At 41.7% G+C, this 27,425-nt stretch overlaps 2 protein-coding genes across 5 annotated transcripts in view; one reads left to right on the forward strand and one right to left on the reverse strand.

The window, feature by feature from the left end:
• Positions 1-1,127: 1,127 nt before the first annotated feature.
• On the forward strand, positions 1,128-16,560 carry TBPL1 (TATA-box binding protein like 1). Of its 3 annotated transcripts, none has more exons than XM_055809589.1 (7): positions 1,128-1,317; positions 7,825-8,010; positions 8,635-8,717; positions 9,599-9,662; positions 12,145-12,248; positions 12,350-12,444; positions 12,929-16,560. In XM_055809589.1, exons 2-7 carry the CDS (start codon positions 7,876-7,878, stop codon positions 12,970-12,972), a joined length of 525 nt encoding a protein of 174 aa, XP_055665564.1. In that variant the 5' UTR covers positions 1,128-1,317; positions 7,825-7,875; the 3' UTR covers positions 12,973-16,560. The 3 variants fall into 3 exon arrangements, with proteins under 3 accessions (XP_055665564.1, XP_055665562.1, XP_055665563.1); XM_055809587.1 differs by having other exon boundaries at positions 1,130-1,317; positions 15,305-16,560; XM_055809588.1 differs by lacking the exon at positions 1,128-1,317 and adding an exon at positions 1,386-1,521 and having other exon boundaries at positions 15,305-16,560.
• A 4,537-nt stretch (positions 16,561-21,097) lies between these two features.
• The window catches only part of SLC2A12 (solute carrier family 2 member 12), a 33,482-nt gene continuing 27,154 nt past the window's right edge, over positions 21,098-27,425 (reverse strand). Inside the window, exons 3-5 of one of the 2 annotated variants that reach the window (XM_005230139.3) lie at positions 27,008-27,130; positions 24,653-24,785; positions 21,098-22,737 (exon numbers count right to left, since the gene is read on the reverse strand). In XM_005230139.3, the coding sequence (XP_005230196.1) occupies positions 22,641-22,737; positions 24,653-24,785; positions 27,008-27,130 (353 nt within the window). In that variant the 3' untranslated portion in view covers positions 21,098-22,640. The remainder of the gene's footprint in view (positions 22,738-24,652; positions 24,786-27,007; positions 27,131-27,425) is intronic. The other variant, XM_027796049.2, reaches the window with a different exon arrangement.

Below are 27,425 nucleotides of genomic sequence, written 5' to 3' on the forward strand. Positions count from 1 at the left end.
TGCCATCCCAACCACCCCCACTGTGTCCCCATGACCCCTTCCATCTCTCCTCAAAGCATGCCCCATGCGCCCACTTTGCAAAGATTAAATAAGCTGCATATTGGAAAAGTACAGAGCAGCAGTCTTACTTTAGTCATTTTAACATTAAAATGTCAAAAAAATGCTGAGGGACACACAGTCCTCAGGGGACTTGGGAATATTTGATTTGAGGCTTCTCAGTTGTCTTTGTTTCACTTGAGGTCAGTAATCCGCTCACACACCAAGATACCACAGTTTGCTGCTGTAGACTATCCCTTTGGTACCAAACAACATTGCTATAAATGCTTTAAATTTAAAACAGGCAGCGACCAGAACCCTGCCGCAGTGCAACATGCACATTATGCAGCAGCAGCAGCAGTAGTGGCAGCATGTTGTTGCTGAGTCTCAACTAATGATTGCTGGATCACATCAAGACCAGCACTGACCACACAGTTTGGTCAGAGAGCACACGTGGAGCTGCCAAGCCAGCGATCAATGTGTGCGTAGTGAACTACAGAGGTCTGAGGGCAAGTAACCTCACAGAAATACATGCTGTGAGCATTCACACCATCTGATCTGCAAACTGGATCAGATCTGCTGGTTTGTTGGCAAAGGTGCTCAGACGATGCGGTTGGGATCAAGCCTCTATCAGCTGGCCAAAAGCTGTGTACCACAGGCCCACTGGCAGCAGGCAGGCAGTGGCTCTCAGAGCGGCCCACAGCGAGGCCTCCCGCTGCACGGCCAGAAAAGTATCTCCAGAACAATTCCCTGCCCGCTGGGCGGCCTCGGCAGCTCCCTAGGGACCGCTGAAGCCACGCGGCTGCTCAGGGGCGTTTCACGACGGGAGCCGCGGCACAGCTGCGGGTAAAAGCCTCGCTGCGCCAGCCTGGCCCGCTGAGGCAGCGCCGGTACTACACCAGGCGGCAAGCGCGCCCCAGCACCGGGGAGCGAGGACCGGCGCGGTAACTGCCCGATTAGGCCACAGCGGGGCGGCCCGGAGCCGCCCGCCCGCCTTCCCCGCCCAGGGCGGTGCCGCTGCCCTCAGCCCGCCGCGCCTCGGGGGGCGGCAGACGAAAGCGGAAGTACGCCGCTAGCGCGGCCCCGTTCCTCCCCGCCCGTTGTCGCGACTTCCGGTGGCCGCTCTAGCCGGCGCCGCGTCTATGCCCGCGGCGCTGGGGAATGTTTATTGTCGCGGGGAGTCGGCCCAGGACCCGGAACGCCGCCGGGCGCCAGCGGCGGGGCGCCTAGCAACCGGCACCCCCGCGCCGCCCCGCCCGCCGCTGCCCGCCCGCCCGCACGGTAACGGCTGCCGCCCGCCGACGGGCCGCGCTCCTCCTCCTCCTCCCCCTCCTCCTCCACGCCAGCGCCTCGAGGGGCCGCGGGTCGGCGGGCCCGGCCCGGCCGCAGCCCCTACCCTGGGGGACGCGGGTAGTGCCGGGGGTGGGGGGGGGCCGTTGGGCCCCTGCGCGCCCCCCGCTCGCCCGCCGTCCCCTTCAGCCTGAGGTGAGGGGGGCGGCGTGGGGCCTCCCCCGCCTCGCCGCGGCCCCTCCGGCTCCTCCCGCCGCGGTGCCGTTCCCCCCTGGGGCGGGCGGTGCGCTCCAGGGGCCGCCGTGCCGGGAAGGGGGACCGAGCGTCCCCGGGGGGCAGCGGCCCGTTCCTCGGCAGCTGCCGAGCCTCCCCCGGGGGGCTGCCCCGCGGCCCAGTCCCGAAGCGGCGTGCTCGTCCCCGGGAGCTTTGTACAGCCCCGTCCCTGCCGCGGCGGCCGGCGCTGCTCCAGGTACCGAAGCGCAGGCACAGCCCAGGGCTGCCGAGCGGCGGGGGAGCGGCGTGGCTGGGCCGCCGCCTTCTTGCGCTTTGTTTCTGCTGTGCTGGCCGCAGAAGTTTTCGGCTGGGGTTAAAGGGGGAGAAAAAAGATACTTATTTGTTAACCTGAGTGGTGTGACACTGGTGCGTGTAGGGCTCTGGGTGAGATTCCCAGCAGCGGGAACAGGAGGAGCGGTGCTGTTTCCTCAGTCGAGATGCGCAGATGGTGAATGTTTGACTGGGAGGGGGACTAGAGCCTTGCCTGTTGTGTTAAAATACTTTGTAACAGCAAAACAGACTTATTTTTCTTACAATGTTTATGAAGTTGTAAGGGCCACCTAACCGGTCAGTTCTGACTTCTGTCATACTTAGAACAATTTTCCATATATCATAAAGACTTAAAGGTTTGTGCTTGATGCTTGGCATTCAGCTGTTACTGGATGGTATAAGGAAAAGATGGCACAAAATTGGATGCAAGTGAATCTTGCTTTAAATATGAATGGAGCTTTTCAATGAGAAAGAGTTGAGGAAAGTGGCCTGTTATGAATTATTTAAATACATTTCCTGGTCTTGTTCTATAAACTGTTTGGCTTTATTCCTGCAGCTGTATTTGTGTTGGAAGACCCCAGCTCCATGGGGGTGCAGTAGGTTTATGGAAGAGATTTGACAGCAGGATTGGGCATTTGTAGTCTACATGCTTATGGTATAGCTGGTCTCATCATTCTATATGTTGGTCTAATTGGACAAATCACTACCTTGACACTGCTTTTATTCTTATTTGGAAACTTTCTTTCTCCAAAATATATTTATTTCGCTCTGTAGGAAATAGTGATGACTGTGCAAATCTTGAAGGGTGAGAATATTAGCTACAACATGGGCTTTTTCTTTAGGGACAAACTAACTTGCCACTAGAGACAACAAAAAGTAAAACCATGCCCTGCTAGCTCAGTGTTTAACTAAGTTAGTTGTTCAGACCAGAGGATTTTTCTATACAGACAAGTAGTAGCTGTTTGCTCTCAGTTCTGGGTAGTCACCTGACACTGTGACTGTATCGTATCAGAGAATTCAAGCGTATTTCAGAGGTCTGTCACTTCCAGCATTTCATATAGACCTGTTTCCTGGGGGGCTGAACACAAATCTTAAAAAAAAAAAAGGCACCTTCAGTGGAAGGATGCAATTGAATCTCCTCACTTGTTCCTGATGGGTTTTATTTTGTGCGTTCTCTGTTCTCATATGGAGATTCCTGTTAACTTCTTCAGAAATGTATTTCAGGCATTAGTTTGACAAATTGTTTACTGGCACAGTAGTGACATACCCCTTCAGCTGGGCTGTTGGAACTGTTTGTGAGGTTGGTCAGTTGGTGAACTGTTTTGGAGCAAGGTTAAAAATAACCAGTAGAAGTTGCTTATACTTAGGCTGCTGGTGGAAAAGGTGTTTATTAAACAGTTCTGACATTAACGTAACCATTGTTAGATAACCCCCATCTACCTTCATAGCTCTTGAGTTTCTTGGATCAAAGGTAGCCAAAAGCTTAAAATAATACTTTGTTTATATACCCTGTCCCAAGTGCCTTTCTTCTCTCTTTGATGATGATGGCGTGGTTGGTTTGTTTTGGAACTTTTTGAAGATTGTAAGATTTCAGTGCAGGGTGTTTGTCTTCATAATTGTTTATATGGTATGTAAAATAGGGTTGTGGGCCTAACAGGGGATGTATGGGTAATTCTTTGTTTAAGAACTTAAGTGCTCATTCCTTCCTCCCAAGTATTTCTTATTCTGGGAATTTCTCTGTTTTCAGTGTAGAATATATTACTTTACAGTGTCAAATATCCTTGAGTTAGCTTTTGTTGTTGTTTTTTTTTTATGTGCATTATCATGCTTTGCCTATCCACTTCCCCCACCTCTTTTTTTTATTTCTTAGGGTAATATTCCAGATGTATCCCTGAAATCTATGTTGAAAAGAAAGAATAAACTTTTAAGTTTTCCTTTTTAAATAAAATACAAACTTTTGCAGAGATATATTTAAGGTTTCTTTCTGTGCCGGGGTAGATTGTGTTACACTGGTGCAAGAGAATTTGAAATCAAATTTGGCTAGTTTCTTGGTGCTGGAGAAAGCTGAATGAAGTACATAATTCAAAAGAAATGCTGCACGTATAGACAAGTAAATGATTTTATTTTCAATTTTAGCCTATTATTTAATTAGCATTAACTGGTAAAATATAATTTTAGGAATGAGATTTAAGCTGCCAGAATTCTAAGGTTCAGATGAGAGAACCTTTGGGCAAAATTAACCAACAAAACCTAAGCTGGGGTCAATAAAATCAACTTAGGCATTTGCAAATGCAGAACTGGGAAGAACCAGATGTTTGGTTTCTACTTAGTCCCTCTGTTCTGCAAGTGTAACTGCATAAATATGGAATAGTAATGGGCTTATATGTAAGGCTGTTGCTTGATCTCAAAACATATTTGTAAAAGCATGGGAGCATTATTTTCCCCATTTTGCAGATAGGAGACAGAAATGGAGAAATTCAGTTTTTTGTGAAATAATGTAATGGGGTCAGGGCTATGCAGCAGGGATACAGCGGTGTGTATCAATAGCACAGAAGACAAGACAAAACTGGGAAAGAGGAGAATCCAAGTGGTTTTTAGGACTTCTGTGTTCCAGCTAACCATGCAACTGGAAAGATGTATAAATAACGACATCTATCTTTCTTCTTTTATATATATATATATATATAATTTTTTAGAGAGAACATTGTTACACTTTTTTTATAAACATGTTCTTCAGATTTTTTTTATATAGTGGATATATTACTATTTTTTAAAAATGTTTATCTTGCTTTTGTTCATATGGTTCCTATTTGGGTTTCTTCGAGACTTTCTAAAGAAAGGTAGCAGGACGTCTTTTCTCTAGATTTTCTTCTTTGTTGTCAGTACAGTGTGTGACATTCAAATGAACACTTAAGGCAGAGAGAGGTTGTAACAGGTTATGTTTACTGCTTGGACAGAAGCATCCAAGTCTAGAAACAGTTTGGTTTAGCTGCTATTTCTAAACCATGCATTGTAAGAGGTTAACATTGTATTTATACACTGAATGGGAATGGATGTATTCAGAATTGTTGACACTTATGATTCAGGTTTTCAAAGAACACAGGTGGTATTTAACAGCAGCAAATAAAGAGTTTTCTCAATATGAATGAGAAACTTGGTGATTAATATTTGAAATGTTCGATATTTGAGTGAAAAGTTTAACATGTTTCTGTTAGATCAAGTAACATTAAAGCAGAAAAAAGGCAGTTTTCAGTATTTTTATGCTGAAGTCAGATACTACTTCTATAACAAATTATGTCCCCTTTTAACTGAATGTCACAAAATAGTCTAGAATATTAGCTACAGTTCAAACGAAATTTCAGATTAAAAAGCACCTCCCTAAATATCTGGGAATTTTCTTTCAGAAACTTTCAGAATTTTCTTGAACTTTCAGAACATGGCTAATGAAAATGGGGACTACTGTAATATTGTATAGTTTTTCTCCCATTAAAATCTACGTGAGTAGATTGTACCTCTAACCAGAATACACCATAATTGCTGAAAACATCCTTACTGACAGCTCCACAGCATATTAATGTTCTTTTTTCCTCTAGATCCCCCTTTAATGATAGATCTCTTCCTTTTAAATTGTATTTTTCTTCTTTCAACCACTTTTTCCTTTGTTCTGAATGAACACATGACTTTTCTCCTTAGATTTGCTTAAGACAAGCCATCAGGGTTTTATGGGGATGTTATTGTACAGTGTTATGGTTTGCTTAGAGGTTAGCAACCTTTCAAGGCCGTTATGCACGACACTGGTATTCTTTCAGAATGTAGAGATTGAGTTTCCCAGTAAACACTTGCTGATAATTGGTCAACGCTGCTGATTAGAGGTATCTTGTTTTCTTACATGGCAATAGTTCCTGGGTTCCAGTAAGTGAACTTGGCGAGAGCCAGGAGTTGGAGCCAGGGTGGAAAACAAATGCCTGTCTGAAGATGCCACAGCTTCCACCTCCTTGCTCTGAGCTGGCCCTGCCTGTATGCATGCCATTCAAAATCTGCATATGTGCTATCTTTGGATATGGTGCCATAAATTACTAACCCAATCTGTAGTAGTCCGTCAAAACCAGATGGGATAAGTCATTTCTAACTTTGAGGATTCATATAATTTTTGGTGTTTAAAAAAAAAAAAAAAAAAAGGATCCGGGAATGCTGATTAGTTACTGTTTGTTCTCATCATTCCCTGCTTCCCTTCCCCCTCCTCCCATCCCACACACACATCCTTTGGTTTTTCTGGTTTTCTCTTGCTGTTTCTTCATCTCTTTTCTGTGTTATCACCCATCTTGCCTTTTCTCATATTGGACAAGCCAACAACTACAGAATAAGTCTTTCAGCCATGAACAATCCGCACAGTAGAAACAGCAACCATCACAGCAGTTGACCCAGTACATCATGCACATCTGCTTCGTAGTTTATTACTTCTCTATTGTCAGTAAGTTGTAGTCAAATATGCACCTTGAGTGAGCTCTGGATTAGAGGCTATGGCATGATGTTTCATCACAGTTAGATGAAAATACTGGTAATGTTAATTTTGTATTTTGAAGATTTCTGATACAGAATGTAAGGCCAAAACATATAAAGTGATATAAATGTGTTACCGTGTGTTAGATATGTATATGGTAGTTCTCGATGCATGGTCTTCTGCTTCTTCCATGGCAGTGACCATGTAAAGCATTTCATATATTTGACTATTTCTCTTTGCTTTTGCTCTTTGCTTTCTGTTGTGTTCATTTTGGATGAAATACTGCTAAAATTTTAGATGAATGGATTGAGATAATATTGCCTCTATCTCAGGCTGTATTCTACTTAAGCTACTTCTGGAGTTAAATGTAAGATTTTTACATTCTTCTACAAAGAAAAATTCCGTAGTGACCTACAGTATTTTGATGTAAATCCTTTTCACTATATACCAGTGTTCTTGCTCTTTTCCCCTCTCCCCAAATGCTTCACCTGAGACTTGAAATGTCTGCTGTCTTGGCTTTGGTATGCTCCCAGAAGAGATGTCAGGGAGTTTCAGGCTGGGTTGAGCGGTAGCCCAACTCCCCCCGTCTTATGATCCTCCTCCCCCTCTTGAAGTGTGTGTTAGGAATGTCACCTTCACAGTGCACAGGCAGATTGGATGCTTCCTGGCTGCCTTAGTTTGCTGCGCGGGCATGGGGTGGGCATCCTGTGCCTTCAGTTACTCATGCTTTTCCTCAGCAACACTCAATTTTATTCTGAATGTAGAATTTGTTCGTTCTCTGCAGTTCCTGTGGGCGGTGCAGAAGGGGGTGAGAGGCCACTGCGACTCAGCCCAGGCTGTTGCTGCCACCAGGACATTCTGTATAGTTTCTGTTATGGTATTATACTGGGAGAGATAGGCCAAGAGTGCTGGATGAAGATGGGAAAGCTGTAGTAGCAGGCTGTCTACAGGCTGCAGTTTGTGTAACCTGTGTTAGTTCGGAGTTATTCAGCAGGCTCGTCCATTCCAACAGAAATGTGAAGCTGTTCAGAATTATCAACTTCAGCAGTCAGAGAAGTGCTTTTTCCTGAGGTGTCTAATGACATCCTCAAATGAGCTGAGGAAAGATTATCCACTGGGGCTATGGAAGAAGTTTCAGTAATCTTTACTGTGTCCTAATATAGTCAGTAGAGAGTTGTAACATATTTAACTGGCATATATATTACACATATATACATATGTGCATGTGTGTATATACACTATTTCTGTTAAGTCTGGCAGCATGTCTTCAAACAAGTAACGTATTTTCTAGCATACAGGATGCAGACACTCCCCCTCCCCACACAAAGTTAACTTAAATGAGTCAGAGTGTAGTCACTTCTGCTTCTTGTCTCATTTAAGGGCCGGATGTATACAGTGGTATTAATAGGCAATTTTCTGCTGGTATGTTTAATTTTGTTATTTTTGTTTCTCAGGATGTGATCTTCATGGTGAGCTGGTGGGAAATTGAGTTGTAAATCACCCCAATGGATGCGGACAGTGATGTTGCATTGGACATTTTAATCACAAATGTAGTGTGTGTTTTTAGAACAAGATGTCATTTAAACTTGAGGAAGATCGCATTAGAAGGAGCAAATGTGATATACAAGCGTGATGTTGGGGTAAGAGATCCAACATACCTCAAATACCTGTTTTTACAAATGTTTCTTAAGCTAGGCATCAATATCTCTGTAGGGTGGATAAAGAAAAGCATAGTTTTATTTCTGTATTTCTGTCTTGACAGGCATTTAGTCTGTCATACACTAAATGCACATTAAGGGGAGTGGGTAAATACTGTCTCAGAAGACTGTAGCTAGTGAGGTGAATATTGGGAATAAGGTATGTGTTGAGACCTCTTACACCTCAGAGTCCATTTTGCCTCTCAAAATTTGATGGTTTTGTCAAGAAAATATATCCTGATAAGGAGTCAGTAATGTGGGAGTCACTGTAATAAAAAATTAGCGCAATGCTCATGGCTTGCAGCTTTTTATTCAGAAGAAAATACCTTCATTTAATCAATTTTGTGAACACTGAATCACTAGCTGCGATATTCCATGCTTATTTTGATCTTCTTGGGAGCTAGGTTTTTTTTAATTACTGAAAGAGATGAAGGAACAATTCAAGGCTATCAAAAAGAAAGAACTAGTGTAACAGTCAGCTTGTCTATAGCAGTTGATTTTTTTTTCCCCCAGTATGAAACTAACTACCACTAATTCCCAATATTACACTTCTATTTCTCTTTTTAGAAAGTATTAATGAAGCTTAGGAAACCTAGGATTACGGCCACAATTTGGTCCTCAGGAAAAGTTATTTGCACAGGAGCCACAAGGTGAGTTCATGAAGATTCTTTCTCTAGCTCTAAGTTCTTGTGTATTTTAAAATACAATGTTGTAAATTAAGATGGCAAGAGGCAGTATTTGCCACTATTAAGATTCACTCACACTGGATCACACACAGATCTTTGCCAAGCTGTGTATCTGGGAGGAAGTTTTCTCTGTGAAGTGGCTATTTCAGTCTGAGTTGAAATCTTAAGCAACATTAGCTCAGCCTTATGGGAGAGAAACAGAGAAGACTACTTTATGAAGAAAATCCTAGAGATTTCGTTTGAGAGCTCTTCAAGATTTCTGTGCTTTTAGCCAGAACTTGAAACTTGGGAAGGAATGACCTTTTTTGAGGGATATCTCTTGTTCTTTCACAAAAACCCACCTGAATTTGATCAAGTTGTGCGATGTTGAGGGAGTGGAAAGAAGCAAAAGCAGACTATCAGCTCGGGTACATCTGAGACTCACTAAACTCAACAGCTAAATTCCTTTAAGATATGTTTGTATTGTGGAGTAAGGATAAGGTACAACAGTAATTTTGCATACTTTCTGTATGGGAGATGATTGTTCAGTATGTTAAATCCAGGCTACCTGTGATCGTATTTGTATTGTAAGGGTATTTAGTATAATCTAATACATCTCCCACTTCAGGTGGAGCCAAGTGCCAAGATATGCTTTAAATGGGGCATAAAGGACTCCCATTTGAATATCTAGATAGTTAAAATGTAGCATGTACAGTAGGATAAAATGAAGACTGTTCATGTGATCACGGTTCATGTACTACATGATACAACTGTTCATTTTGTAGTCTAAGTAGCTATTGTGGTATGTGTGCACTCAGATATATGCTTCATTTCTTTTAATGCTAGATTCTTTTCTTTCTCTATAGTGAAGAAGAAGCTAAATTTGGTGCCAGACGATTAGCTCGTAGTCTACAGAAACTAGGTTTTCAGGTAATTCTAATGAAAAAGAACTTGTATGACTCAAGCAATGCTGGTAGACCACTTTTCAGAAAGAAACAAAAATGAGGGAATGTAACAATTTAGCAGTGAACATGTTTTCACTTTGTTGTGACCTGACAGACTTCCCACTCCTGTTGTGACCCAATGATAGACTTCCTGCCCACCACTCAGAGTGGGGAATCTGGTTCACCAGTTATGGGCCTGAGTGGTACAAACAAACACTAGGACTCACAGTGTGATTCATATGATTACTTTAATAAACACCATAAACCAGTGCTCACAAGCAAACCACTACCACTCAATATAATGGAGGCAGTGATCATATGTTGATCACCCTTGATAGTATTATAATAAGCAACACACAGAAAGGTAGGAAAAATAGACTACAGAGTTGATTAAAACATCATAGTAAGCTACAAGTGGAAGAAAGTAAATAAGACATATGACCTGCTCAGGGAAGGCACAGTGTGATGATGGTAGGGAATCTCAGGCCAGCTGAGGGGGAGTTCCATCAAGCGCGCTCTGAGTCAAGATTTTATACCCTTGCAGTCATGTAGGCTTTTTGTGTGGATAATTTTGATAAGCAAGCCTTTTTTATCAACTTAGACACAACATGAGGTACTACAACACTGGATGTGTGCTCCCCCTGAGCTGGTAGACTGTTTTTATCTCTGGGGTTTGTTCCCTTTGAGGCGGAGGGTGCAAGCAAGGCAGTGTTATCACATATGCACACTAGAGATCAAGAGCCTCAGAAAGGAGAAACTACCCAGCTTACATCCGATCGCGCTGCTCTGTTATGGCTTCAATGGCAATTTCCCTTCTTCAGTACACTTCTTGTTTTTTCCAAACATCAGCCTGAACCTCACATACTGGGATGCCCTTTTTGTGTCAGCATACATTTTCCAGATGCTGGTTAAAGACAAGCAGTTTTATTTTGTGGATTTCAGTTCCATTTGGTGCCCTAGAGTAATGCTTCTTCACTGGCTAATGAACAACAAAATTTGTTTAATAGATTAACCACTCACAGATGGAATAGACAGAATTGGATAGAATTTACAATATCTTGAAAGATTTATTTGGAGGGAGTGCTGAAGAATATAAGCCTGTCATTTGAACATAATTTTCCCTCATTTCTGATGGAATAACAGATACGAGCTCATCTTGTTAAGGGCAGATTTGAGGTTCTTTAATTGGAAGAGGGGAGAAAAAGCACTTCTGTGCTGTCAGGTTGCACAGCAGGAAATAAGCCAAATAAAATACTTGTGACGTGACACCCTTCTGTTTTCTGGGTTTGGGTTAACGTTACCAGTCAAAAACACCACTTGCATTTCATAGCAATGAAACAACAAAGTGAATGGCTTAAAATGACACATTTTAATAATCTAAAACTTCCTGGTAGTCAGTTGCGCTGTTTACCCACAGACAATTAGACACAGTGGCTGTCCTTTGGCAGAGAGAGGCTCCCTTTGATTGTAGTACATAAAGGCAGTGGTGACAGACGATGTCAGTAATGCTGCATCAGACCCAAGCAGAAGTTAGACACGCTTACTGTTACAAATGCATACATTAGACCCAGCCTCTTAAAGTTGGAATGGAACATTAAATTAGTGAGGTGAACAGTGCTTCCAGGGGGAATGCACCAAGTTTTATAAGCAATTTTAAGTGCAGTGTATTTTCAAGATTAAATCGATAGTTGACTTTTTATAAGGATAAGTTGTTTCTACTGGCAAGTCCTTCTAAAAAGTATTGATTGAGGAATGGGCATTTTAAGCTTAGGCAACCTTGGTAAATGAACAAAAGTTTCTTCAGTGATGCTGGCAACACTGACTTCTCAGCAGTGCATTTGTTTGTTTAGGAATTGTCTGTTGACTATTTTATTGTCATCTAGAATGGCTGTGGTAAAAAATAACTGAAAGCCAGTAGTTTGAGCTGGGTTTTGGAAAGTAACAGAGTAGACGAACAGCTTGCCATACTGGCCAATGGAGATTTGAAACAAAGCCATTTTCACTTTTATTCATATGCTTCGCTTTAATAAAAATGGTGTATAATGACAAGGCATTAAAGAAGCTTTCAGGTTGTGTAAGATTTTTGTAACAATTAATTTTAAGCTTTTTCTCTGTTTATTTTGGTGTTCAATGAGCTGCTTAATTTAGTTGATTTTCAGTTTGGAGGTGTTTAGTACAGCAATGTGAGTCGTTTCTGTGTCTCATTCTTAAACTGTATTATAACCATATAATACAACAGTGAAGTACCTAGTTCAATGGTTACCGTACCATAGAAGGATAAAGCAAGAGATTGAGTCCATTAAGCATTGTTTAGATTCCTATAAGAAATGCATCAGTCAGAAGGGGTTTTTTTTGAAATCTCATCAAAATATTCTGATTAGTATTCTTCTAAATTTATTTTTGCTACCCATATATCTGCCTTGCTGGAAACTGAATTTCTAATATCTCTTTTCCTCTCTTTTGAAAAGGTTATTTTCACAGATTTTAAAGTTGTGAATGTTTTAGCAGTGTGTAACATGCCCTTTGAGATCAGATTGCCAGAATTTACGAAGAATAACAGACCTCATGCGAGGTACGGTGGGATTTTTAAAGAATTGTTGTCTTTGTATGCTTCTTAAGCTTTTCTTTTCCAGTTTTAGATCTATCTTTTTTACCTTTTATTTTGTTTTCTAGTTATGAACCAGAACTTCATCCTGCCGTGTGTTACAGAATAAAAACTCTCAGAGCTACCTTACAGATTTTTTCCACAGGCAGTATCACAGTTACAGGTATTTTGATGTCAAAAATAAATACTTAACTTGTTGGGAATATTTAACTTCAGGGCTAGTAGGTTTAGGAAAGGAAGACATTTAAAACAGTCAGAAGATATTGTGAAGGCATTTTGTTTCCCAGTGCTGGCATCTAGTTTGTTTTTTAGTGGAAGAGCCAGAAGAGTTGTAGAGGAAGTGTTACTATTGGTAGGCTCAAAAATTACTTTGATTGAATGTATGTAGTCTATTTTTTTTATAAAACCAGAATTGAGATAGGACTAGAGAATGCAGGTATTATTTGCCTAAATATATTAATTTTCTTCCTTTTTTTCATCTTCATAGTGTTGTGAACTACACTGCACGTAGCATTAACATCCCTTTCATAAATACTTGCTTCCAAACTGGAGATTTATGGAAATGTATAGGATAGGATAGCATTTTGTCATAACTGAAGTTGACCAATACTTGCAGTTCTTGAGACTTGTGTTCTCTTCTGTTAAAGCTCAACTGAGAGAGAACCACCACCTGAATCACAGGCATCAGTGATTTTTCCGATCTAATCAGAGATGTCATTGTCCTGGGTCTTGGAGACGCCATGCTATGTTTTTTCCTCTTTTGCTAATTTTTATTTTCCATTTTTTGTTATGTTTGCTTGTGAGGTGTCCACCACAGGTTTCCAAATGCGAGAAGCCAGGTTTTTGAGAGCATACTTGTTAAAATGACACAGAACTAAAACCATCACTTTATATCACATAAGCGGGAATTGTCTTGCAGTTGTTAGAGCTCAGCTACTGATTCTGAAGTTGGGTAGGGATTTTTACTTCCAGATCTTCCTTAATTAACAAATACCTAGGTTTTATGGGGAACATTTTTCACAAAATATCAGAAGTGTTTTTTAAAGAAGACAAACTCCATGTTTGGTAATCTGAAAATATAGGGCTAAAAAGGATTTCAAGATAACAGTAAATGTTCTGAACAGAGCAACTGGTCTAGCCAAAACTGGAAACTAAATTTAAAATACGTAAGAAGCTTGAGCATCACTGCAGTAATAAAAGGCTTTCAGTGTGTCTTGCCATCCTCCTAACAAGATTTAGCCTTCCTGTAAGATTATTATTACTCTGTAGAGGGGACAAAATCACTTTCATATTTACAGAATTGCTCATTCTAATATTAAGGCAAATATGGTAAACATCAAAGTTTTACTTCCTTCTGATCTACTTGTTAGAGTGAGTTTGAAATATCTCAGTTGGGTTTTAAGGCTTCTGTTTTGCCTAGGCCTGCCTTCTAGGGGAAAAAATGTGCACGGTCTTACCCTTCTTGTTCTAAAAATGTTTTAAATTACTTTTCAGCCTTGCTGTACTCCCTCTCAAGTACATTCAGATGAGCTTCCTTTTGACCATTCATGTTTCTGTAGTCATAGTATTTGTCATGCCACTAACTCTTGAGATACATAATTAGAAATGCTATTAAAAAAACCAGGAACGTGGGTTTTTTAATGGAACAAGTATAAAAATATTTAAGAGTTACATTAAAAAAAGAAAAGAAAAAGAAATTATATGTAATAAGAAGTAGTATTAATTTTTCCTCTAAAATGAGTGATGAGAGGGTTGTTTTGGGATTTCATTTTGGTTTGGTGGGGTTTTTTTTCCTTCTGTTACCCTCCCTGCAATGACGATCCAGTTTTTACATGTCTTAAAACCTAGAGAGTAGCTTTTTTTTTTTTTACAAGAACTGTTTGCCTACTCCTGCAGCCACTTTCTGATGGCTTCCTCTATAAATTGCATTTCTATAATAGCAAACAAATTTAAGGAAGGTGCAGTATCTGCCCAGAAGGCAGGTAACCATTCACCAGGCTTGTTTTAGGTGAGTGCTTAACTTGAGAAGTTTGAAAATACAGAAAGAATCCTATTCCATTCCATTTTCTTTCTGACTGAGCATGTAAATTTAGACAATATTTCCATAATTACTTAGATAAGTAAGTTCTGACTTGTTATTCATGATTTTGGGGAACCATTTTGAACAGTTCTCAATACTTGGAAGAAACTTTTGAAGTCTAAAACGAGGTTAAAAAACCCTGAGTTCACAATCATCAAAGCACATGAGAAATTGCTGATTTCATTCATCAGCATCACCAGACTTCTGTCCAGAATGGATTTCTTCTGGCTGTTACTGCTTGCTTATTTGCAGTTGTAATTGTTCATTGCATTATGATCTAGTACTGTTGGAAAGCATCACTAGCTCATTTTTCTTCTTTCCCCAAATGCTCATAGATCATGATAGTTAATCTTCATATGCTTCATCCTGAGACAGTAACCATTTCCTGGCTTGCAGGTTTTGACCTGAGATCAGTGGTGGGGCTGTTTGCAAAATCCAGGAAGTAATAGACCATAATTTTCAAATATAAACTTGCTTGAAACATGCGTGGGTTAAATCCAGTATTATGTAGTGGTAGTTTTTGTTGGTAGTTTTTTAAAACAAGAGATAAAAGTGGCTAGGCTTGGAGTAATACAAATTCCTAGAAGACTAGCATAAGTAAAATAATTTCTTTTGCCTTTGCTGCCTTCTCTGGGCTGCTTAAGCCAGTAAATCAAAAAAGCTATTACAAAATTAAATGACAGTATTATTTGTAGTCCAGCCATTGACCATTGTAGAACATCTTGCAGATTTCATGTGAGACTCTCTTCTAAGTGAAAGCGGTCAGAGGAACACCACATTAAATTGGGAGAAATGAGGGAGAAATTATTGTTGTCTACAGTATAAGGTTGTGGTAATTAAAAATATCAAGGCTATTTTACAGATATTATGATTGTTTTAATTTCTGATTCCCTGACTTTTCTCTCCCTACTGCTTTGTTGTTTTTTTTTTAAATATGTCTCAGGGCCAAACGTAAAGGCTGTTGCCAGTGCTGTGGAACAGATTTACCCATTCGTGTTTGAAAGCAGGAAATAAATTTTATAAATCACCACTTGATGGTTAGGTTCCCTAACCAAGCACCTTTAAAGACTGCTGCACATTGGACTAAAAGCAAAAAGGAAAACTGGACCAACCATAGCAGGGGAATACAGACTCTTTTACTTGCTCGTGGCCACAGTATAAACTCCAGTTCTTTTGGATTTTACTCTTAACAGTGCTGTATTGTAAAAACGGAAGTTTACAAGATATGAAATTGCTGCTTTTAAAAAGACATTCTATTTATTTTTGCAGTAATTTCTGTGTATTCATAAGCAAAGCTGTCACGATGTGCACTACCTTTAAAACATAATTATTTTTTTTTTTTTAGTTTGAGCTTGTGTTTTATTTGTGAATAGTCTTTTACATTTTTGTATGCTGAATATTGGGCACCAAAGAAGCTGTAAAAGTTACCTTTTTCACCTGATGAATGTGCACAAATAAAAGTTTGGAAAATATTTCTCTTCATACCTGTTCTGTTATATTCCTTTCCCTTTTTCTATTACAGTTAAAATTGTATAGTTGCAAATTAATTTGAAACAATGTAAGAATAGTCTTTTGCTGATACCTTCTGTTTCTATTTGTAGTACGTGTAAAACATTGTGCGTGGGTTAGATTGAAATCTATAGTAGTTACGTATGTTTATCCGAGGATGAAATTTGGTTTGTTCCCTTAATTACATGTCAGACTTCAAGTATTTTCTTGCTGTTACATGAAGAAAAGACATTTCTAAATATAAAGTTCTACAGCAAGTGTTTTCCTGTAGATGATGGGGAAATCTTATCAACTAAAGAAGCTACTGTAGAAATACCAACTGCCTTGTCCAGCGACTGGATGCAAAAGGAAGAAAGTTACTATGTGAGCTTCGATTTTCAGGAAAGTTGTGTTGTGCTTCAACTCAAGAAGATGGTATGGTCACGCTAATCCAGCCCCAGGCTATTGCTGAATGATTAACACAGACCTTTTCTACACTCTTCTTACTGTATAACATTTTCATGACAGGAGCTGCCAACAAGCAATGAAGCTTGATTCTGGCATGTATTGTTATTGGTGTTAATCTTGGACTTGGAAGCCAGTAGATGTTTCTCTCAATAAGTGCACATTTGAAGCAGAAGAGAGGTGAATGCTTAAAAGTAACTGCAAATGCTACTTTTTAAAAAGACACAATAAATATGTATAAATGTATGTATGTCTTTTTTCCCTATCTCACTGAAGAGAAATGTAACACTGCTGTTGTGTGCTGCAGGTAATATACAGTCTTGGTGCTACAAATAGAAAACCATGAGCTGTTACTGTACCAGAAGTCACAGCTGTGAAAGAAAGGTGGAAGAACATCCTGAAGAAGTAAATACCTAGCATAATGTATTTAATCTGGCTGAGGGGATGGTATAGAAATGGGGGCCGTCTGTAGTGACTTCATGCAGAAATTATGGAAGGGAAGGAATAGCATGGGAAATGCTCAACCAAACCCCTCAGAACAAAAAGAAAGAAGCAATAATTTGCTTTAAGTGATATATTCGTAAAAGCCCTTTTAAGCTCAGTGTAGGCAGGAAAGAGAGGACTTGTAACTGTGAAATTACTAAGCTGAGTCCAGCAGTCATGGAGTTCATGATAAAGAGCAGGGAAGGAGATGCTTGCTATATGCAAGCTTTCCAGTTTGCATAGAAGATAATATGGACTCCAGCACTCCTGACACTAATGAGGATTTTGTGAAAACTTATAGGGAACAATGACCAAACCACCATTAGGGAACACTAGTGTATTACTACAATTTAAAAAAGAAAAAGCAGAAGGTATTGTAACAATGAACAACATTATAATGGGTTTTCCAGGACCGAAGTGTAGTCCTTAGCTGACAGATGAGGATTTGGCCATTATAACTATAGTAGCTGTCTTAAATTAGGCTTGCCTCTTTTTCTTTTGATCAAATTGCAAAGCACTTGACTGCTACCAGTGAAATTCTGGTACTTTTATGAAGCATATGTGTCTCCTAAATTTATCTATGGAGAAAGAGGAAAGTTTTGCTTTTTTGTTAACACTGTCATGCAGTATGAAATCTGCCTGTTAGAACAAAAATGAAAGGTAATAATAGGCTGCAATGTGCTAAAATGGGAACTGTTCCTTTTGAAGTGCGGCTTAGACCCATGCTAGTGGTTTGAGGCCTTTGTAACAATCCATAAGGGAGCCAAAAAGCACGCTACTAAACTTGTGGGGTAGTACTGAGAATAATAGCAAGTAAAAGATCCCTTGAAATGTGTGCTTACCTATGCTTCTAGCTCCAACGGAGCCTCAAACTGTTTATGACAAATATGCTTTAAAACCTGTGATGATGAAGGGCACTGGGCAGTGCGCTTACACTCGGGGATATCGTGCTATTTCCAATCGCTGCTTTAAATCAGCAGGTCCTCAGTCTGCAGTAAGTCTTGCTGCTGCTTATTTCTCCATGTGTACATACACACACCCCTTCCCCTTCTTCACAAGTTGGTCTTTATTTCCTTTGCCATATCGTGCTGCCACCCCCTAGGCTCTCGCTATTGACTCCTGCAGTCGTACTGTGGGCCCTAGGGCAGACAGCATGGCCCAGCATGCTAGCTCTGGCCTCCAGTGTAAGCAGTGGTGCTTTGAATTAAACTTACCTGTCAGTCAATCAGCTCTTCCTTAATGGCCATGTTTTATAGAGCACTGTTCATCTGTCCCTGGATTCTCCAGGTGGATCCCATTCAAAACTCCACATGGTGCTCAGCTGTGGCACTAGCAGCACCATAAAAAGTTTATTTCACATTCCTTAGAAGGGTTGGTTCTATTTATACAACCTGCTAAGGGCTCCTTTTTGCAGCAGAATGATAACTCTGACTCATGCTAGCTTGTGAGTTGTCATAGCCACTACATCTTTTTCTGCAGTTTCTAGCTTCATTTTATCATTCTTTCACTTGCAGTTAGCGTTACCAGAGAAATTTGCACTTGGGCTTTCAGAATCGTATCCTGCTTTTTTCAGACCCTTCCCCCAAATTTGCAAAGCTCTGAATTCCAGCCCAGTCCCTCCCAGTTTAGTATTGCCTGCACATTTAGTCAACATATTCGGTTCTGTAATCCAGTCCATTAATGAAGATACTGAAAAATTTCAGATCTGGGACACTTTTTTTTTTTTTGGTAGAATGCTTCAGAGAGTCAAGGATGTGATTTGTAGGATATGTCACTTTTATATCTTGTATTTTCATAGTTGGATGACGTTGTGACTGCCAGTTCTGTGTCATCAGATGTGCAGGCTTTGTTATAAAAGACCAGTGCAATTTGGGCCACATATATAGGGCTATGTAGGGCTAAGTCTGTAGGGCTACAATTAGGACTATAGCTATAATGATTTAAAAAGCCCTTGTCTACAGCAACCTTTTGGAGGTATCTGAAGCTATTGGGGTTTCAGCAGTTACACCAGAGGTGGGACTATGCCTTCTTCAGAAAGATGGTATTTTTACTTACTTGTTCCTGCACTAAGTAGGTTGCATGGGAAAGTTTAGAAGAGCTTGCTGTGAACCAAAAACCTGTAAGGCGGGGAGACAATTTCCATGGTATTTTCTGAGTTAAATTTATTTTTGTAAGAACAGTCATAAAATTTATTACAGCAGAGGTTTGTTTGGGAAGCTGCAATGCTGAGAAAAATTTCGCAGAAGCTCCTTTCACTAAATGTGATGTAATAGAAATTGTAAACTGGTATGGGCTTGGATTGCATGTGCAAAGGTCTGCTATCCAGAGGCAACTTATCAGAAACAGTACCAACCAGAGCAAATGGAGATGCTATTGGAAATGCGGGTAACCCACTACCTGGTAAAGTCACAGATCAGGAAATGGATGAATTTCCTGCAACAGTCTTACTAAAAATACATTTGACTTAGTCTCAGGCACTCCTTAGTATAAGAATGATGTTGATAAACTAACAGCATATTTGGAAGGCTGCCCAGAGTCACGTTCGTATTTCTTGTTATGAAGCTGATTTACTAGAAAACATGATACTGATAACCATCCTCCAGCATAAACATGATGCAGATGGAGAGATTTCAGTAGACATGAATGCTAAAACAATGAGGAAGGTACTAACATGCAGAAACCCAGAAAATGGTGGGTTCAGACTCCTTTTTTTGACAAGATAATTTTACAAGTATTCAGAACTGATAGTGTAATTTGTAGGTTTTATAAAAAGAAAATATCACTGGCGAACTAAGAAAAAAGCTTTATAGTACTAGCAGGTCCAGCCTGCAGCCCATTGGTGGCACTTGAGAAGTTCTTCTGGATCCTTTGCTTTCCTTCAGCAAATGCTTGCCAGGCTTGACACATACCCATTAGGCAACACATGGCACTGACCATGTGTCCCATATTTTATTATTCTTGCCATTTGAGTAATAGAATGTGGTGTTTTCTCTAACAAGAAGGCACTGATATTTTTCAAAACCATTCTTTGCAAAAAAAAAAAAAAAAGAAAAAGAAAAAGAAATTCAGGCTGTGTATCACTACATGAGGCAATCCCAAAAGTGCAAATATCAGGATGCTGAACAGAGCATTCCAAATAAAAAAAAAATAAAACCCAGTATATATAAAAAAAAAATCCTGTATTCCTCACGCAAGCATGAAAATGTAAGGTAATTCAGCCTTCTATGCATGAAATATCTATGCTGAAAAATTTCATGTGCCCCTTTTCCCCCAGCTGCTGGGGTCAATCTCTGACTTCACCTCTCCTTGCATTTTGTGTGCCCACCTCATCCATGGCTTCTCTCCCACTGCTCCAAATCCCGCTCCAGCTCTCCCCATTTCACACTGCTATGTTAGCTTTTACATGGCTGAGCTCTAATGCAGTTTGCATCTTCTTTCTGACTTTGCAAAAGTTACAGGAATACTCTTACCTTTGCCAGTTCTTGCTGCTGCAGTGCAGAGTAAACTCACTGCTCAGGTCAGGGAAACAAGGAGGCTTTGCTATGGGCTGTCTCCCATGCAGGGGCAAAGGATCCTCTTCTAGCCTCCTGTGGTCGATACTGGAACTGTAGACCTCAAACAAAATCTAAGCAGATATCCCAAAGTTTTCCATGTTTGTGGAAGCACCCGAGATCCAGGGTGGAATTTTAGCTTGGGATGGGAACCTGCCAATTCCCCATAGGGAATAAGAGCAAAAGGCTGTCAAGTTTACTGCTTCTGATGGGGCCTTCAGTCTGAGTCACCCACATCTCGGGTGCACAGCCCCACTGTCCATGTGTCCTGGGTGTGCTTGGTTGCTTATTATGTCAAAAGGGCTCGCATGGACCCTTATGAGAAGATTTTACTTAATCTTTGGTACATTGTGTACACCAAAACCCACATCTTGCTGAGCCTTATGCATACCATCTTATGCATCCCTGAAAGCAGCCCAGTCTCACTGGCACCCATGAGGTTATTTTGAGGACTGCTGGCTCTAGGATCAGGACAGAACAAATAAGGCAGCCGTAAGCTGAGCAGCTAGCCAGTGGCCTAGCAATTCTGAGTTCCGCTTGGTTTAGATGACATGGGATCTGCACGGTCATGGTTAAAAATCCTGTATTATGATAACTATTTAACCTGACCTTTATAACAAAAGTCCATCAGGGTTTTGGTATTGATTCCCTTAAGTCTCACAATGCAGGAAAGCTGTGGTGTGGATTTGGCCAGTAGGTTCCCACCCTGAGGTAGCTGAATTTCCAGTAACTTCTGGCAAATCATGCCCTTGGCTTCAATAGTTTATTTTCAGGTTTTGAACACGTGCTCACTGTCTGAATAGATGTGCTCCTACAAATTTACGATGTCAGTATCTATTTAGAAGTGTGACCATGTGAGAATCTGATCAGAACTGGTCCGCTCTTCTCAGAAGTAAAACTTTAGCTAGATCGGTGAGTCACTGTTCCTTCAGTGCAGGACACTGTCAGGTGGTTTTAGTGATATGAGGCAGCAAATAAAGTGGGATCATGTGCTTAGTTCGAAGCAGTTATCTGCAGTCCAGCTGACAGTGTCAGTCTTGCTTCCTCAATTAAATGCTGGAAGAGCTGCTGTTGTGTGGCTGCTGAGACAGCCAGCATGTTTTTAAAGCATTTTTTTTTTCTTTAAACAAAGAGCCATTTATTTGTCTGCTAATAAATATTTATCTACTGATCATTCTAACAAAATCTATTAACCTTCTAAGAAAAAATTACTTGTGTTCTCTTATGGGAGCCATATAAATAACCCGTTGTAGAGGCTTGTTGAGTATCAGGATACACTTGCTAAGCAATAAACAAGAATTTGACGTAGTTTATTATTTGCAGTGATTATGGTTTCCTAACTCCCTTTGTGCTGCCCTGTACCACACAATTTTTGCTTTCTGAATCCAAAAGTCAAAGTCTAGTGTGCCCCATGTTGAGAAATAAAATTATTTTGGCATCAACTCTAGTACTTGCAGCTTCCAACTTTTCTGGGACAAAGAAATCCTATCTCCTCTTCTGTTAGGTCACATTAAATCAAGCATAATTGATTATGGAAATTCCACCCCTACCCCCAAACAATTTGACTAGGTTTTCTGGGGCGTAGTGCCTTTTCCTATGTCACTGAATCCTGGCCCTCCTGGGAAACTGTGTGTAAAGCTCCTCTTACAAGCTGAACATGCTCTGTGTTCTAAATAATTAAGTTTTGATAAACAAGATCCTTTTCCAAGTATTATTAAGCTGAAACCTAAATTAATTAGTAAACAGTTCATACCCAGCTGTTCTGCACTACCATTATCCTTTACACTCTAGAGTTGTCCATTTTTTCTCTCCATAGTGTTGTCTTCCCTAAGGTACTGCCCTAGTTGTTAACCCTTTTCAGTCCCTTCTTTGCTAGACTAAACCGACCTGTCTTTGGTGGGCTCCTCCTGTGAGACCCTTCTTTCTCCTTGGCATCTCAGTTGTTCCTTGGACCTCTGCCAGACCGAACTCTTGTGGAATATGGATAACTAGAATTGTGCACAATATTCCAATTTCCATTCACCTCCTGTCTGTAAGAGGTGGGTAACCTCTGGGGCGATGAGGGATGGTGGTTTGAAACAGAGAGAGCCTAGCCTTCCAGTCAGTTATAAACTACAACAATCTTTAATGTTGGCTGTAAACTGCCACTGAAAGACATTCTACTAAGAAATGAAAAAGAGAATATCTCGTGTATAATAAAGATACCATGTGTCCCATCAGAGTGTGAGCATCACTGAACTTTTTTTCCTTTTTATCAGTCTTTTGGTGAAGGCTGCTCTGATTGCCCCGGGCCTAGTAGAGCTGCTCTTTCTCTCTCTTGGCAAGTTCCACCGGCACCAGCTTCTCTCTGCGCTGGCTCATCCAGCACAAGGGGGTCTTCGCGTATTTCCTGGAGAAGCAAAAAGCCCCGCAGCGGTTTGCCATGGCAGACAGTGCGTGCGCCTGCCGCTACGGGCCCGGGGCCCCGGCGGGACAACTGTGCCCGGCCTGAGGGCGGGGGCGGCCCCGCCGCGCCCTCCTCCAGCCGCGCCCGCCGCCCGCTCCTCCCCGGGCTGCCCGCCCTGCTCCTCCGGCTGCTCCGGGCCGGCTCCCCCGCTCCGCCTCGGCTGTGGCTGCCCGCCCTGCTCCTCCGGCTGCTCCGGGCCGGCTCCCCCGCTCCGCCTCGGCTGTGGCTGCCCGCCCTGCTCCTCCGGCTGCTCCGGGCCGGCTCCCCCGCTCCGCCTCGGCTTGGCTCCCCGCCGCCACCTCCGGCAGCCCCGGGCCGGCCCCCCCCGCTCCGGCCCGGCCTGGTGCCGGTCTGTGGAGAGGCGGGAGCAGAGGGCGCGGGGGGCAGTGCGGGCCGGGCCAGAGGCGCGTTTCTCGGCCAGTGAAGCAGGGACAGGCCGGGGCTCCGGCAGCTCAGTTAGCTCCGGGCTTTCTGCACTGGGGTAATCGCTCATCATTAGCCCCTAAACAACCTCTTCCGAGCCTGGCCGAGTTGCAGCATATCCTTTAGAAAAAAAAACAACTCCCTGGTAATCTAAAAAGCCCAAATACAGCATGACCCACCTCACAGGGCTGTTCACACGTTAATAACTTCCACTGTCAAAAAGTTACGTGTCTCATTTTCAGCTTGAATATTTCTACCTGTACCTTCAAGCCTCCCTCTCTGGGTGTCACCGGCCTTGCCGAGGGGCAGCAGGCTGCCAGCAGCCCTGTCACACCTGGCCGTGGGGACGCTGGCCTGTACCAGCCTGCTACCAGCTGTGACAAGGCCTGCCTCTCACCCCAGGCCCTCAGCCTCACAAAAATGTCCGCTAAATTGTTTCCTCTGACATTTCTTTATCCTTTTAATCATTATGCTGGTAACTTCTGAGGTTAATCCAAAAGAGCAAGTAGCTGCTGTAGAGCAGCTCTTTGAACAGATCAGGAGGGTGCTGCATTTTAAAAACCAGGGCTGCTTAGCTTTTTCTGTATTTTTTTTATAGCTAAAAACAACTGAAAAGAATGGGAGCAGCGGCAAATTGATAATAAAAATTGCAAGTTGATTTATGGTCAACAACACCTGCATTTGGAGATTGTAAATAAACAGCATGTGTACCAGCAGGCCCTTTAATTCTGTTCTCTGAATTGATGAGCTGCTTTCATTTGAATGTATGTAATTCCAAGGGCCACTCTACTTCTGAGGGATAAGAAAAAACAGAATCAAAAGACACAAAAAATATCAGTATGAGTCATACTAAAGGAGGAGGCACATAGCATTCACATCACCAACATTCTCCCTGTTGTTGCTCTTCTACCCTTTCTATGTGGTGAGCTGGGGTCACAAAACTCATGCTGGAAGAACCTTTTTTGGGTATTAGCTCATAGAGTTTACAGAGCTACAGGACTCAGTAAACGCACAAAAAAATGCTCATCTAGAAGAGGTATCAAAACCCACATGGAGCCTTGAAGTATCTGAGATAGGGCCTTGCTCCTTCCCTTTTTCTGCATGCAAGCCAAGACGTGCAGCCCTAAATTTAAGAACACAGTTGCCCTCCTCTCTGGGAACACCAGTCAGCAAAAGTGCTGGGGAGCCAGGCCCAGCTGCAGGTGTTCCTCACAGGTGCACCTCACAGGTGCTAGAAACCAACATCCCTTTAGGGCCAGTCCTTCAGCACCACTAAAATGTTTCCTTGGCCACTGAGATCAACATGTGTGAGCTCTAAACTTGCATCTGTTTTTCCAGAAAAAAACCCACAAAGTTTCCTGTTTTTTAGCATGTGGCATTGAAAGGCTTTGTCCTGCTGGTACCTAGGGGATGCAAGCACACACTCAGTACTTACTGTTTAGCTAGTTCCATAGATATCTGTTCCAAAGAGCATCCTTTTGTCTCTGGTATAAATACAATAACAAAAGCCAGGGATGCTAGGCTCATTATTGTGTAAATGAAGCACACCCAGGACAAGCCAATGAGCTCTACAAAGGAAGAAAACATGTCTTTTTTAATTTTAAAATATTACAAATTTTTTTTCTGATGCTGTTTTTTTAATAGGATACAGCCTCTAATGCACAGGAGAAGTTAGAAAGAAGCTAGGCTGTTATTCTTAGCTCACTTATTTGTGCCTGTCCATAATTTGAAAAATAAGAGTGGTTTAGCTTTTTCTCATACTACTTATGAAAGAAAATTGATGACCCCATATTGACCCATTTAGCATGAGCCTGTTGATTTATTTTGCTTGGGTCACTCTGGATGAAAATCATGAGTAGCCATTGTTACTGGTTTGTGCAAAGGCACTGGGGGTCACGAGTACCTCAAATCTCTGCCCCTGTCTGGTTTTGTTGCACATTCTTTCATGGAGCAAACCCAAGCATTTTTCACACTGTTGCAGTTGTCTCCAGCTAATCCTCCCCACCTGTTATCTCCTAGCATTTCCACTGCAAGTCATGGGTCCTGCACCAGAAAGGGATCTAAGTTTGAACTCCTAATGGGGCCAGTCAATAACTGGTGGTTTGCTGAGCTTACAGTCCAGGGGCCAGCAGGTCCTCAGCCTGAGGGATGCACTCTGCAATCCCTGGGAAGCAGACCACATACAAACCCAACAGGCTGCTGCAGCCCCCTTAGCCCCTTTCACTGCTAAAACAAAACCCGACAGTTGAGACATCTGTTTGTTGTGTTGTAAGCTAAAAATTGCAGCTGAAGCTGCTAATCCAGACATTATCTTCTGCATCAGATACCTACGTGCAGGTACTGCTGGCCACCGTGACCTCCACATGTATTCATCTGAAGACAGAATTTCCAATCCCACCCTTCTGCTGCAGGCTAGGAATGCCTATTTGCTTGTAGTTACAGTTCCATAAATCCAGATCAGATCCAGCTAAACCAATGGAGTTACTGCAGCTTTACATTCATTGAAACTGAGACAAGCATTATGGCCAACAAGTAATGCTGCATGATAGGAGGGGACCTTCAGGTGGAACAGTTGATGCTGAGGACCTGAGGTCTGCACTATCTGGTTTTGGGGACATATCCTTAGGAATAGCTCTGATCTGATCCAAGGACTGAGCAAGTGTTGGCAGCTGGAGTGCATTCACTGTACGTTTTCTGGGTTGGTTTTGTCCAAAAGCTTACGTAGTTCAGAAGTGCAGTTCTGTAATGCAAACCTAAGTGTGGTGTATGGGGGAAACTGGGTGATTTGCTTCTGAAGAGGATTCTTCATCTACCTGAACTGCTAGTGTGGACACAATGAGTTTGACCTGGCATATGTTTTCCTAGTTTTAATCAAATAGTACTTGGGTGGTTTTTTTCTCTCTTTCTCTTTTTCTTTTTTTTTTTCTTTTTTTTTTTTTTAAGAAAAGAAAACGCCATGTGAAACCCATTTTAGTCACAGATCACACGCATTTTCAAATCCGTCTCAAAATGCATCATGCATCTAACAGGATGAAAACCACCTCAGCTTTTTGTGGACTGGTTGCCTGCCTCCAGTGGAGAGTAATATAAAAAGAGACCTGGAATTTCTGTTCCCTTACATATTTTGATTTTCAGCACGTTTTCCCCAGAGTAAGACTGCAAACTAAAATTTGAAAAACTTCATATGAAATAAAATTAGAAAAAAATCAATTTGCCAATCAATGAATTTTGACATCAGCATTTAACCTTTTCCCTTATTTATCATCACATTACAAGTTACTATATGGTAGTCTGCTTTCTCGCATTAAAACATGAAAAATTTTCATCCTACAAAGACACCTTTTTCTAAAGGAAATTTTTCAAAGCCAGACATTCCTGTGAAAAGGAATGATTTCAATGGTATTGTTTTTAAAAATGTTTGATCAGAAAAGCTGTGGTCTGATATAGAGCAGAACTTCCACTGACCTTAGAAGATGCAGTACTAAATCCTAAATACTATGAATTTTCAACTTACTAAGGCAATGGTGTTTGTAAGAGCTGGGGTTCCCAGCCTATGGAGTTGATGTGCAAGGTGCTTTGATAGCCAGCACCGTGAGGCTGTAATTACTAGCAGAAATTTAGAAAGATGTGGTGGGAACAATGGGGTTACGCTAACAAACAGCACCTAAATGGAGATCAGAACTTGGCACCTGGGCCATCGCAGCTGTAATTTTGGTGATGTTGCTTGTATAGGAAAGATTCATTTTGCCCACTATGACAATATCAACTTGGAAGGACACAGAAATCTTACCAGTTACAGTCAAAAATGTCAAGGAGATGAGGAGATTTATACCCCAGTTCATGCTAGAAGTCAAAGCCATGGCTCGTCCTCTGATCCCACCAGGGAAAATTTCACTCAGGACCAGCCAGGACACTGAAATAGAAGAGAAAAAAAAAAGAAAAAGATTATGTCTTTGAAAGAGTGGCTTTCCTTCCTGTAAATTTAGGTCAACCATGAATTCAAGTGAGGCCACCAGGAAGAATAAGGTGATTTTCAGGGATTTCAGCTTTGTGTGGGCCCAAGCCCCAGAGGACCATCCATGCTCTGCAAGCAGCGTGCAAGCAGTCAGAATCACCCTGGGGCATCATCCCTGCTCAGTGCCAGAGCGAGTGGCGAGTGGCGGGGGGCACCAGGGCAGCACCAGTGCTCATGGAGCTGGGGAAGTGAG

This window comes from Falco peregrinus, chromosome 7, assembly GCF_023634155.1.
Source record: "Falco peregrinus isolate bFalPer1 chromosome 7, bFalPer1.pri, whole genome shotgun sequence".
NCBI lineage: Eukaryota > Metazoa > Chordata > Aves > Falconiformes > Falconidae > Falco > Falco peregrinus.